Source organism: Macaca fascicularis, chromosome 9 (assembly GCF_037993035.2).
Source record: "Macaca fascicularis isolate 582-1 chromosome 9, T2T-MFA8v1.1".
NCBI lineage: Eukaryota > Metazoa > Chordata > Mammalia > Primates > Cercopithecidae > Macaca > Macaca fascicularis.
The window spans coordinates 24077148-24091012 of record NC_088383.1 but is presented as its reverse complement, the minus strand read 5'-3'; the positions used below and the strand labels follow the sequence as shown (position 1 = coordinate 24091012).

The following is a 13865-nucleotide window of genomic DNA, read 5'->3' as shown; positions in this document are numbered from 1 at the left end:
AATGGCATTGCCTAGATTTTCTTCTAGGTTTTTATGATTTTGGGTTTTACATTTAAGTCTTTAATCCATCTTGAGTTAATTTTTGTATAAGGTGTAAGGAAAGGGTCCAGTTTCAGTTTTCTGCATATGGCTAGCCAGTTTTCCCAGCACCATTTACTGAACAGGAGATCCTTTCCCCATTTCTTGTTTTTGTCAGGTTTGTCAAAGATCAGATGGTTGTAGATGTGTGGTGTTATTTCTGAGGTCTCTGTTCTGCTCCATTGGTCTATATGTCTGTTTTGGTACCAGTACCATGCTGTTTTGGTTACTGTAACCTTATAGTATAGTTTGAAGTCAGGTAGTGTGATGACGCCAGCTTTGTTCTTTTTGCTTAGGGATTGTCTTGGCTATACGGGGTCTTTGATTCCACATGAAATTTAAAATAGTTTTTACTAATTCTGTGAAGAATGTCAATGGTAGTTTGATGGAAATAGCATTGAATCTATAAATTACTTTGGGCAGTATGGCCGTTTTCATGATATTGATTCTTCTTATCCATGAGGATGGAATGTTTTTTCATTTGTTTGTGTCCTCTCTTATTTCTTCACTCAAAATATTCTTATATTTTAGATAAAACTACTTTTAAGAAGTATTTTTCAAAGAAATGGTTACCCTGATTGGTCAGAGGTGGGAGATGTTTCCCTGATAACTGAATCCCTCACAGGTTTTCACAAGGGGAGTTCATTTTCTTAGGCTTCACCCTATTTGCAGTGATAATAATGTAAATTCCATTTAACCTTCTTGGCATCAACCTCTAAGGTCAGAAATGAAATCTCAGCCTTCTAGTTTCACTTAATAACCAACCAGGGAACCGTCACCTGTCCCTCCTTTCCTCCCTCTTTTCCTCCCTCCTTTCCTTCCTCCTTTCTCCCTCCGTTCCTCCCTCCCTCCTTCTCTTCCTTTCCTTCGTTCCCTCCCTCCCTCCCTCCCTCCCTCCCTCCCTCCCTCCCTCCCTCCCTTCCTTCCTTCCTTCCTTCTTTCCTTTCCTTCCTTCCTTGTCTCAGTCTCATTCTGTCCCCAAGGCTGGAGTACAGTGGTGCGATAATATCTCACTTGCAGTCTCAAACATCCAGGCTCAAGCAATCCTCCCATCTCAGATCCCAGAGTAGCTGGGACTAAAGAGGAGTACCACCACACTTGGCTTATTTTTTATTTTTTATTTTTGTAGAAACAGGCTGGTCTCAAACTCTTGGCCTCAAGTGATGCTCCCACCTCATCCTCCCAAAGTATTAGGATTACAGGTGTGAGTCATTGCACTGGGCCTGGTTCTTTATTGAAAATGTTTCTCAAGTTCTTCAGTCTGTATTACCACTGGTAGAAATGAGTAGCATGTACTTCCTACTTTCTATAAGGAGTACAATAACAAATTCAAGCAAAAAAAAAATAATCTCACTGGTAAGCCACCAATTGATGGCTGGCTATATCTGTGAGTTTAAATATGTCAGTTAAATGCTGCCTCAGCTTTCTAAATCTGCACTGTGCTATGGTGGCCCCTGGCCACATGTGGCTATTGAGCACTTGAAATGTGGCCAGTGCAAGTGAGGAACTAAGTTTTAATAATTTAATTTCCAATTCTTTAAATTCAAATTTAAAAACTCATTTCAGTTCTTGGAAAACCTTTCTGTGTATTTTTGATAACTGGGATATGTGACTCTACTTTTTCATTTGTAAATTTTATGAAATCTGAATACAAATAAAGCATTTCCAATGCAAACGTAGCTCCCCAATTGAGATGTACTGTAAGTGAAAAATACACACTGGATTTCAAACACTTGGTGTAAAAAATGTGAAATGTCTCACTAATAATTTTCTATATTGAATATACATTGAAATAATAGTTTGAATATATATTGGGATAAAAACACATTATTAAAATTGCTTTTACCTATTTCTTTTGTCTTTTTAGCACAGCTACTATAAAATTCAAAATTATATATGACTCACATTATATTTCTGATAGCTCTGTTATGTATAATGTAATATATAAATATAATTTAATATATATAACATATAATGTGATATATGTAACATATATAATGAAATATATGTAACAAATTATATAATATAGTATAGCAGACTCCTAATCTGCTTGATTTTTAATTCTGTCTTTCTTTTCTTTTTTTCTTTACATGCACTGGAACTTCTCATAGACATTGAATATAGGGATATTTTGGTACTGAGCAGAAAGAATCTAGAACCCTGGATTCCTGTTCCATTTTTGCCACTAGGTCCCCTGGGGCCAGTACTTGTCTTCCTCCTTCCTGTTTCTCCCATGTGTACTGTGTGGACTGAATGAGATAATGAATGTCAGCATGCTTTGTCAACTGGGAAGCAGTTCAGATGTTGTTGAACAAATGACAGCTGATATTTGCTGGGTTTTTTTCCAATATCCTGCACTAAATCAATTTGTTCAGCAATGTTTATTAGTTGCCTTTAAGTACTAGGCACTGTGCTACTGCTAGAAAAAATAAAATGCATGTATATACCTATGGTCCCTTCTGGGGACAGGTGAAGTCTACAGGGATAGACCAAAGCCATAGGGCAGTGAGATAGGGACTATAAGAGAAGTGTGTACTAGAGAAGAGATGCCTGGCCTCATCTGGAAGATTCTAGAAAAGCTTCACAAACAGTTCCACAACCTTTCTCATGTTCTCCTGTTGAGGCCCACTGGAGCTGATTTTTTTAGGTTTTTTCTGTTGTTTGCTTGCTTGTTTGTTTGGGGTTTTTTTGAGATAGGGTCTTTCTTTGTTGCCCAGGATGGAGTGCAGTGGCGTGATCATGGCTCACTGCAGCCTTGACCTCCTGGTCTCAAGCAATTCTCCCACCTCAATCTCCTGAGTAGCTGGTACTACAGGTCTGCACCACACCTGGCTTATGTATTTATGTATTTATTCATTTTTGGGGAGATATTCTCTCACTATGTTGCTTAGGCTGGTCTTGAACTCCCGGGCTCAAGGGATCCTCCCACCTCAGCCTCCCAAAGTGCTGGGATCATAGGTGTGAGCCACCGTGTTGGGCTTTGGAGCTGATTTTTCCAGGCAGGCAAGAGAGTAGAAGAGCTGGGTACAGTGTATGAATGCATAAAGCCTGACATGGATTTGTGAAACTGCTTGTGATTGGGTGTGGCTTGAGAATGCAGTAGAAGTCTGATGAAACGATATAGGAAGATTCTGTAGTGGGGCAGACAGACTGAGGAGACCAGGGGTGTGGGGAAGAGGGTGCAAATGGAAAGGAGCAACTCAGAAGACTTCAGATAACCATGTGTTTCCCCCACCTTTTTTTTTTTTTTTTTTTTTTTTTTTTTTTTTTTTTTTTTTTTAAGCCCTGGATGCACTTAAAAACAGATTGAAAATGGGACTGAATTTGGGGAGGCTGACCTCTTGCCATCCATCTGGGCTAAGCATGGTCAGTTATGGAATTCATAGCTTTTGTGTTTTAATTCCAAGAATCAAATACCAGCTGTATCTGTGCCTGTCTTCCAGCTGCTGCCACAGTAGAATCTGTTCTCATGAATTTCACTCTGGGAGGGAGACAGACCCGGAGTCAGAGAGCACAGTACAGGTGTGATAGCGTCAGGATGCAGAGAAGCAGACTTTGCTGTGCGGCACACAAGAGGCATTCCCAGCCTGTACTCTACGGGATCAGGGAAGGTTGGAGGAAGGATACTGCACTGGCCCCAAGAGGAGCTGTTAGAGTTAGCCAGCAAAGAGATGCGGGAGAGTTGAGAGGAGTATTCTAAGTACCAAGCAAAAGCACCTTGTATGGGAAAGGGAGTGTGGTTTGCTGTAGATGAAGAGTACCTGAGAGCAAGGAGTGGCAAGGGGCAGAGGACAGTGGCAGAAGATTATATTCATGCAAAGAAGGTTTGAATTACCTTCTAAGTGCGTTGGAGAGCCTTGAACATTGCGGCAGGATCAGATTTGTGTTTCAGAAAGAAAATGAATGGGAGAGAGGAAAGCCGGGAACCAGAGTCCAGTGAAGGTGTTGCTTGGATAAACCAGGGAAACAATAAAGAACTGAAACAAGAACGGTGACACTGGGGATATTTATTAAATTAATACAGACATGAATTAATGAAATTGAATGCATATCAAAACGAAAGGTTGAATTTTACTAGCCTATAACACACACAAACAGCAACTGATCAATGTAAATACCAAGGCAAGTCACAAGGGAACAAGGGCCCTGCAGTGCATGGGGTTTTTGTTTGTTTTTTCATTTTTCATTTTTTAGGTACCTAGTAGGTGTGTATATTTACAGGGTATATGAAATATTTTGGTACAGGCATTACGATGTGTAATAATCACATGAGGATAAGTGGGGTATCCATCACCTCAAGCATTTATCCTTTGTATTACAAACAATCCATTTATACTCTTTTAGTTATTTTTAAATGTACAATTAAATTATTGACTATAGTCACCCTGTTGTGCTATCAAATACTAGGTCTTATTCGTTCTTTCTAGCCATTTTTTTTTTTTTGTACTGTTAACCCTATTACCCCACCCCTCACTACCCTTCCCAGCATCTGGTAACCATCCTTCTTCTTGTTATCTCCGTAAGTTCAATTGTTTTAATTTCTAGCTCCCACAAATAAATGGTTTGTTCTTTTGTTTAGAGACAGGGTCTTGTTCTAGGCTGGAGTGCAGTGGTATGACCATAGTTCATTGCAGCCTTAAATTCCTGGGCTCAAGCAATCCTCCTGCTTCAGCCTCCAAAGTAGCTTGGATTACAGGCACATGCAACTGTGCCCAGCTAATTTTTGTATTTTTAGTAGAAATGGGGTTTCACCATGTGGGTCAGGCTGGTCTTGAACTCCTGACCTCAGGTGATCCACCTGCCTCAGCCTTCCAAAGTGCTGGGACTATGAGTGTCAGCCACTGTGCCCAGCCTAAAAAATTTTTTTTGTGGAGACCTGATACCAAGTCTCAAACTCTTGGCCTCAAGCAATCCTCCTGCTTCAGCCTCTGAAAGCACTGGGATTACAGGTGTGAGCCACTGCACCCAGCCCAGTGTATGCTTCTGATAGCTATTTTCAGTTGGTATAAATGTAGTTTGATATGCACATAGATATAACGCAAAACCCTAAAATAAGAGATGGGTCACATAAAACATTAGGCAAAATTGTTCTTTTTGACAGAGTAGGACTTGCTTTATTGTGATGTTACATTTTGATGGTGTGGGGTGAGGAAAGGTGTAAATAAATTGGTATTTTCTGTGTATATTTTACTTGCTTACATAATAATTCTATAATAATGTAAGATGATCATCTGTAGAAATTTAATTTTCTTTTGATCGGATTGAGATCCATTTTTTCTCATATTGAAGTATGTTTCACTAAATTCTCTTGAGGAGAGATGTTAGATGTTCTGTTCTTATCTTTAATAAAAATATAATTTCTTCTCTTTCAGTTAATGGATAGTAGAGAAAGATTAAGAGAAGAGCTTAATTATGAAAAATCATTAGTTCAGGATGCGGTAAGATGATTTACATTATTTCCTAACTATTTGAATTCAGGAATTTAATTTAACCATGAAAGTTTTATAAACTTTATTTGTGATTATTTCCTGTGAATGACTCATTTCACCTTTATCAGAAATCTAAGTACATGTATAATTATAAACATTTGTAAATGGTCATTTTAAAGAAAGCAGTTTGAGTAGCACAGCAATAAATATGCTTACTAGAGTCTTGTGTAAGAAATAGTATTACCATTTAAAACCATGTATAAAATTTCTGCATTTTATTATGGAGATTTAAAAAAAAAAACAAATAGGAGAGCCCACTATTTTGAAGGAATTGCTATTTTCAGTTACAAATTGCCGTAAGTGACAATAAAAAAGAGCCCAGCTAGATATTTTGGCATTCTGTGTTAGTCTCATAAGAAAACACTGCCTTTTTATGTTCTTTTAAGAGAACTTTCCAGACGGCTGGTCTTTTATCAGTTGACTACCCAGCCCCCAGCCCCCCCACAGCAGCCCCCCGCCCAGCTTATGGTGGCGTATTTGGCTTTCAGCTGATTACCACTAGTATGTCTTTGTTACAGTAAACTGACTGTGTTTATTATAATAAAAAATAAAACACAGCTTGACTTGCGTTCTAAATGTGCTTGAAAAGAATATGATACTGTTTGGAAGAGAAAAGGTTGCTCATAGGAAATCAACACTTCAGATATTGAAACATTCGCTTTTTTACAGCTTGTCACACTTTGTGCCAAGTCATGACTGTTTCCCTAACTCTGTTTTGTTACTCTCAGCACCCTGTGTTTTGGGTTCCTTGTCATAGAAATTAATGCAAAACAATTCTCCTGGATTACAATAAAGCCTTCTATGAAACCAACTTGGGAATGCAGGCAACGAAAAAAATTTATGGTTGGCGATTCACAAAAACCATGTGTTAACAAATGTGTTATTTTGAGCCTGCTACTTTTAAATACCTGGCATATCAAAATAGACTCCATTATTTGAGTCTACTTGGTGAATTTCTTCTACCTCCACCCCCACTCTCTTCTGTCATTCCTCCAAAGTTCAGGCTTTACTTTGGAAAACAAACAACTAAATAAATGTGCATATTGTCATTAAAACTGGAAGTGTTTTTATAGAGTGGAAAGCCAGTGTTATATTGTTTGTTAGCAGCAATAGAGAAGAAATTAAACTACTCAGTCAGTGAATTTGTGCCTATACTAGGAGCAGATCCCATACTCTTTGAATTACTTTGCCTTTTTATTTTAACTGTAAGCCTTTAACGGGTGCTATTGTATTGCTCACAGGGGAACCAATCACATTTTATTTTGTGGTTTAGAAGTTTGTTGCGCCCCAAGCTTGTTGCCAAGCAGCAAGAGCCTGCACCACAAACTCCACGACGGCGAAAGAGCCTTCAGGATGCCTAGACTAGTCTAGGAGCTCATGATTTCAATAGAGGAAGTGGGCCTGAGGTTCTTCATGTGATGGAGGTTTCCATTGCATACCCGCTTTGGACCCATCGAGGTCACTATTTCACTGCCTTCTCCCTACTCCTGCAAGGCATTCTGTTATTCGCTTGGAGGCAGCCTGGTTTTGTTGTTGCTATTTGGGCTTCCTTCGTTTCTTGCTATCCTGCGTTTTTCCAGGACCCGGGATTTGTGATTGCACTGACAAGGAAGAGTGGGAGAAGGTGGAGTTGACCACTGTCATTCTGTAAAAATTTAAATACTTTCTAGCCAGAAGGGTTTTGTTACATGCTTGCCTATTATTATATTCCAGTGAAAGTTATTTTCTGACCTGTTAAGAGTGTAGTGCAAAAAGCCAAAGAACTGGTAGTAAAGAGGCACAATCAGTAAGTATATGTAAACTGACTTTGTGTGGCAGCTCATGCCTGTAAGCCCAGTGCTTTGGGAGGCTGAGATAGGGGAATCGCTTGAGCCCAGGAGTTTGAGACCCCCCTGAGCAACATAGTGAGGCCCCGTTTTTATATAAAATAAAAAAGATTAGCTAGGCATAGTAGCACATGCCTGCAGTCCTCCTACTCAGGAGGCTAGGTGGGAGGTGTGAGGATCACTTGAGCCCAGAAGTTTGACACTGCAGTGAGCTGTGATCATACCACTGCTTTTCAGCCTAGGCAACAGAGCAAGACCCTGTCTTTAAAAAAAAAATAGATAAATAAATACATATTTATTATTATATATAACATACACATATTTATTATTTATTATATATATATAATATATATGTTAGGTAAGCGATGCAACCTAGAGTGATTGTATCCTTAGATTGGCTTTTGAGGAAGCATGTGAAATAATTTTGGGTCTTTCCATGATTCCTAGGCTAAGTGGCTTTCGTTTATTTTGAAGTTAACAAAACAGAGGGCCCTCATCAGAAAAATATCATGATTGAACTCTTTCTCTTACTTCATTTCTATCTGCTTCATCCCAGCGCACCCTATTTCTTGGAACAATCCAGACTGGAGATGGGAAGGAAGTACATAGGTTGCCCTAGCCCCATTCTGGGGGCACAGCAATAAGTTACCCTTGCAATCTCCCTTGCTCCCACAACTAGGTTCCTGATGCCTGCGTTCCCTCTGAGGCATGCCTCAAGCCTGTGCAGTCCTGTTATATGTCATGTGGCAGGGTTTGGCTATCCAGTTAGGAAACAGATGTTTTCAGTGGTCCATGCAAAGCCACGTTTACATGGAAGCTCTGCGAATAGTGACTCTTCATCAAGACAAACATGACACAAGCATGACCCAATGTGACTGTCCCTGTATGCCATGGAAGGTAGAGGAACAAGTTCTGCTGTCCGTGTGATCCCTGTCTCACTGGCAGTGAGTCTGTGCCCGCTGGTCAGTCAAATGTGTTCCATGCAATCTTGGACATTTATTAGTCCTGCATAGCCTTCACAATCTACTTTTTAAAATAATATTTATAAAATATAGAGACAGGGTCTCACTATATTGCCCAGGCTGGTCTTGAACTCCTGGACTGAAGCAATCCTCCTGCCTTGGCCTCCTAAAGTGTTGGGATTATAGGCATGAGCCACTGTGACCAACCCACAATCCCCTTAGGAAGTCAAAGAGCTAGAAGGCAAACCTTGTGAAAGGAAGAGCTCCCCTGAGGGTGTGTTGTTCAAAATTCATCAGAATGAGCCCCATGAACTCTTGCAGCCATTCACCCTACCTGATATCAGCAGGTAGATTTCTCTCTTTACAATCAGGAGATTCAGACAAGGATGCCTCAGAGTTCCGTTCCTTCTGTGCTCTTCTTTCTCCCTGAACTGACCTCTCTTGGTCAGCACCTGGTTAGGTCCTCTCATCTTTCAGGTCAGAGGTCAGATGCTGCCTCCTCTGGGAAACCTCTCCCACCCTGACTTCCCTTGCCTGGAAGAGGTGCCCACCCTCATGCTGGCATGGCACACAGTTTTCCTCTTGTGGCTCTCGTCACATTCTGTAGAGATGGCCTGTTATCTTACCTGCTATTTCCATTCTGTGAGCTATGGTTTTACTACTAAAACCTAACATGGTGGCCCCCATGGGGTAGATGGCCACTAAATATTTGTTATGAGTAAATGATAGAAGGGATAACAAAAAATAGTTGAGAATGGCTTAACCCACACTATATATGGCATGAACTATATGTACTTTAATAAGCCCATAATACTGGTAATACATACGTGACACAGCTATACAATATAGAGAGGACCTGCAGTGGGGTTTCCAGGATTAATTTCCAGGTTCCATTCCAGTGGTTCTCAAACTTTTTGGTCTCAGGATCTCTTTACACTCTTAAATATTTTTTGAGGTCCCCCAAGAAAATTTGGTTTAGATGGTGATATGGTTTGGATGTGTGTTCCCATCAAAATCTCATATAGAAATGTAAGCTCCAGTGTTGGAGTGGGGGCCTTGTGGGAGGTGATTGTATCATGTGGGCAGATTTCTCATAAATGGTTTAGCACCATCCCCCATTATACTGTCTTCACTATAGTGAGTGAGTTCTGGTGAGATCTGGTCATTTAAAAGTGTGTAGCACCTCCCGACATCTCTCTGTTGCTCCTGTTCCCACCATGTGAGACGCCTGCTCCCCCTTCACCTCCCACCGTGATTGGAAGCTTCTTGAGATCTCCCCAGAAGCAGAAGCCCCTATGCTTCCTATACGGCCTGCAGAACCGCGAGCCAATTAAACCTCTTTTCTTTATAAATTACCCAGTCTCAGATATTTCTTTATAGCAATGTGAGAATATACTAACACAGATGGGTTTTATCTGTTGATATTTACCATATATGAAAGGAAAACATAATCAAATTATTTGTTAAGTGACTTAAAAATAACAACACTAAACTCTTCACATGCTGACATAAATGCCATATTGTTTATAAGAAAATCTTTCCCAACACAGAAAATGTTTAGCAAAAGTGGCTTTGTCTTACATATGTGTGTATTTTGTATACGTGTGTGTGTGTATTTTTTTTTTTTTTTGAGATGGTCTTACTCTGTCACCCAGACTGCCGTGCAGTGGCACAATCATGGCTCACTGCAGCCTCGACTTCCTGGCCTCAGGTTATTCTCCTGCCTCAACCTCCCAAGTAGCTGGGATTACAGCCACGTACCAACATGTCTGGCTAATTTTTCTATTTTTTGTAGAGACAGGGTTTTGCCACATTGCCCAGGCTGATTGTAAACTCCTGGGCTCAAGTGATCCACCCACCTCAGCCTCTTAAAGTGCTGGAATTACAAGCATAAGCCACAATACCCAGTCACTTATTTCTGTAAATTTCTTTAGTATTTGGTTTCCTGGAAATTATTTAAATTCTCATAGATACTTCTGTATTCTCTGCCATGATAAATATCACATAGCTTTTGAAAAACTCCAGTGTCCACTCATGAGACCATGAGAATGAAGAAACAGTGACTAATCTGTTAGTATTATTATGAGAATAATTTAGGCCTCACAGAACCCCTAAGGTTTGGGGCACCTTAGAGGTCCTTGGACCACATGTTGAGATCTGCTGCCTTATTTAATAAGGAAAAACTCTTAGCCAGGTGTAGTTAAGTGAAATGTCTTTATCCATTTGTGATTCTGATCCTCTTCATTTGTTTTCGTTTAATTTATTTATTCATCGATTCCTTTCCCTGGCACATCACTGTTAGAATGTTACACTTTCTAATACACTTACTAATACTAATATATTTACATAAATATAAGCCATTACTCCTGCGCTCAGGGAGGCGGTTCAAATTTCCACATAAGGAAATTGCCATTTATCTCTCGCAATGTGGTGATTGGGCCAAGTGCTCCCCATGGGCAATATCTTGTGTTGTGCTGTTGTATTCCTAGATGGAATGCAAGGGTACAGGCGTACATACCTCTAGAATGTGTGGTGCAGGTATAAAGTTTATTGATTAAAAACTTACAAGAAGAAAATTAACAGACAGGACACACTCCTTTGGTCTTTTATTAGCCCACCAAGAGGAGAGCTTGGGTAAGGTGAATCACAGGAATTGCTGTGGGAGAGGGATGCCCCCGACACACCACTTTATATATTTATAGGGAAGTTGGCTATCTACCATACTATATGACAGTGGCAGCTTCCTGGCTGGGGAATTGTCTTTCTAAAAAGGGGAACACCCAGAGCTGAGCTAGAGGAGGTGACGTCAATGCCTTCTGTATGAACAGGAGTTCTGCAGGTCTTCCAGAGGCTCCCTTTATCCCCACTGAGCCATTTCACTGACCAAGCAACAGAGTGAGGAAGGAGTTACTGGGTCATGGGTTTGTCTGTTCCCACTAGTAATATGTAAAGTTTCCTTCCCTCCTCAGAGAAAAGAGGAGTGGATTATTCACACCTACACTCAGTGATGAAAGCATTGATCATGACTGACAGGGTGACCAGCTCATCCTGGTTTGTTCATTCTTAGCACTGAAAGCCCTACATCCTGAGAAACCCCCTCAGTCGTAAAAAGCACCAGGATAGTTAATCACCCTAATAGGAAGAAACCTGGAAGCTTCTTCTGTTAGTCCAGGGATTCCAAATAAACCTAAGTTCATGTATCAACTCCAATGTATTGAGAGAGAATTCTGAGGCAGAATGGAAACTCTGTGGGAAAAAGGGCTCAAACTTTTAAAAATTAACCATATTGATATTGATTACAGGGAAAACTTATCAAGTGAGCTGGCATTCAAAGTGACTCCCACCCAAATTTTTTAAAACCTCAAAAAATTCTAGATACAGTATTGCAAACATCTTTGTAAGAGCATAAAAAAATGACCAGGGACATGGGGCTTACCTGGTCAAAAGTCAAACATCAAGGGAAACACAGAGGGGTCAGTTGAGGTTTCCAAGCTGATTGTCCTGAGGGGATTTACTTATCTGCACTAAACAGAAGTCACAGTGCAGGGCATGCTAGAGTGCCTGCATATGTGTGTGTGTGTGTGTGTGTGTGTGTGTGTGTGTGTGTGTGTGTGTATAGGGGTAATCAGCAGTGATCTCTTGCATTAGGCTGCGAACCAAAGGTCATTCCTGCCGGATGAACATGACCAAATGTAAACCTGAAACCTACCTAATACCCAGAGGCCTGCAGGGGAGAGTTGCCTCTGTACGGAGCAGCACAAGGGGGACAATCTCTTCCTGAAGGGTTTTGAGAGGCAGGACTTACAGGGGATTTGCAACTCAAGTTTGTATTCACAGAACCTCAAACCTTCAGTTTAGTTAATTTGTTTGTTTTTCAGAGATGGGATCTTGATATCTTGCATAAACTGATCTCGAACTCCTGTGCTCAAGCAATCCTCCCACCTCAGCCTCCCAAGTAGCTGGGACTACGTGCCACTGCACCTGGCATCAGTTTGGTTTTAAGTGAATAGAAAGTACCCCTGAAAGAAGCAAATGGAAATACTCTCTATAAGGAGTACTTTAATCCTAAGCCTCAGAGAATTCCCAGAATTCTCTACCCTACAATTATAGGAGCAACTAATATCACATAGTCAAAGATAAGGAAGTACACAAGGAAATAAGAAACCACCTGTATGTTGCGGGAAGCCAGGGACCCTGAACAGAGGGACCGGCTGAAGCTGCAGCAGAAGAACATAAATTGTGAAGATTTTATGGACATTTATGAGTTCCAAAAATTAATACTTTGATAATTTCTCATGCCTGTCTTTACTGCAGTCTTTGAACATAAATTGTGAACATTTCATGGACATTAATTAGTTCCCAAAATTAATACTTTTATAATTTCCTATGCCTGTCTTTAATCTCTTAATCATCATCTTCATAAGCTGAGGATATATGTCACCTCAGGACCCTGTGATGATTGCATTAACTATACAAATTGTTTGTAAAACATGTATTTGAACAGTATGAAATCAGTGCACCCTGAAAAAGAACAGAATAACAGCGATTTTCAGGGAACAAGGAAAGATAACCATAAGGTCTGATTGCCTGCAGGATCGGGCAGAATAGAGCCATATTTTCCTCCTTGCAGGGAGCCTATAAATTGATGTGTGAGTAGGAGAAATATTGCTGAATTATTTTCCCAGTAAGGAATATTAATAATTAATACCTTGGGAAAGGAATACATTCCCAGGGGTAGATCTATAGATGGCTGCTCTGGGAGTGTCTGTCTTATGCAGCTGAGATAAGGGATGAAATACGCCCTGGTCTCCCGCAGTGCCCTCAGGCTTACTAGGATTGGAAAGTTCCAGCCTGGTAAATTCTAGTCAGACCAGTTGTCTGTTCTCAAACCCTGTTTCCTGTTAAGATGTTTATCAAGACAATGCGTGCCCAGCAGGACACAGACCCTCATCAGTAATTCTAATTTTGCCCTTGCCTTGTGATCTTGCTCTGCCCTTTGCCTTGTGATCTTGTATTGCCCTTTGAAGCATGTGATCTCTGTGACCCACTCCCTATTCATACACACCTTCTCCTTTTGAAATCCCTAGTAAAAACTTGCTGATTTTGCAGCTCAGGGTCACCATCACGGTCGTACCATTATGTGATGACACCCCCGGAAGCCCAGCTGTAAAATTTCTCTCTCTGTACTTTTTCTCTTTATTTCTCAGATCAGCCAACACTTGGGGAAAATAGAAACAATGTATGTTGAAATATTGGGGGCTGGTTCCCCTGATACCTGTGAGAAACAATACAGAGTAAAAACAACTACATGGACTTCAGAAGTTCGAGTTTTCCAACAATATTTACTGTGTATGGTAGTTTGCCTCCAAAAGTGGAGCAGGACTTGGTCCTAGTCAAGAAACCAGCAATATATGCCTAGTTGGATTTCAAAATTACTATGGACCAGCTGTTGCTCTATGCCTCCTTCTTCCCTTGAATGGAGTGGGATCTCTAGTGCTTATCCTGTGTCC

At 40.5% G+C, this 13865-nt stretch overlaps 1 protein-coding gene across 1 annotated transcript in view; it reads left to right on the top strand.

Annotated features, from left to right (window-relative positions):
* Positions 1-13865, top strand: part of C9H10orf67 (chromosome 9 C10orf67 homolog) — a 121948-nt gene that overhangs the window by 38116 nt on the left and 69967 nt on the right. The window contains exon 7 of the mRNA XM_015455650.4: positions 5451-5516. Coding sequence (XP_015311136.3) covers positions 5451-5516 — 66 coding nt within the window. The remainder of the gene's footprint in view (positions 1-5450; positions 5517-13865) is intronic.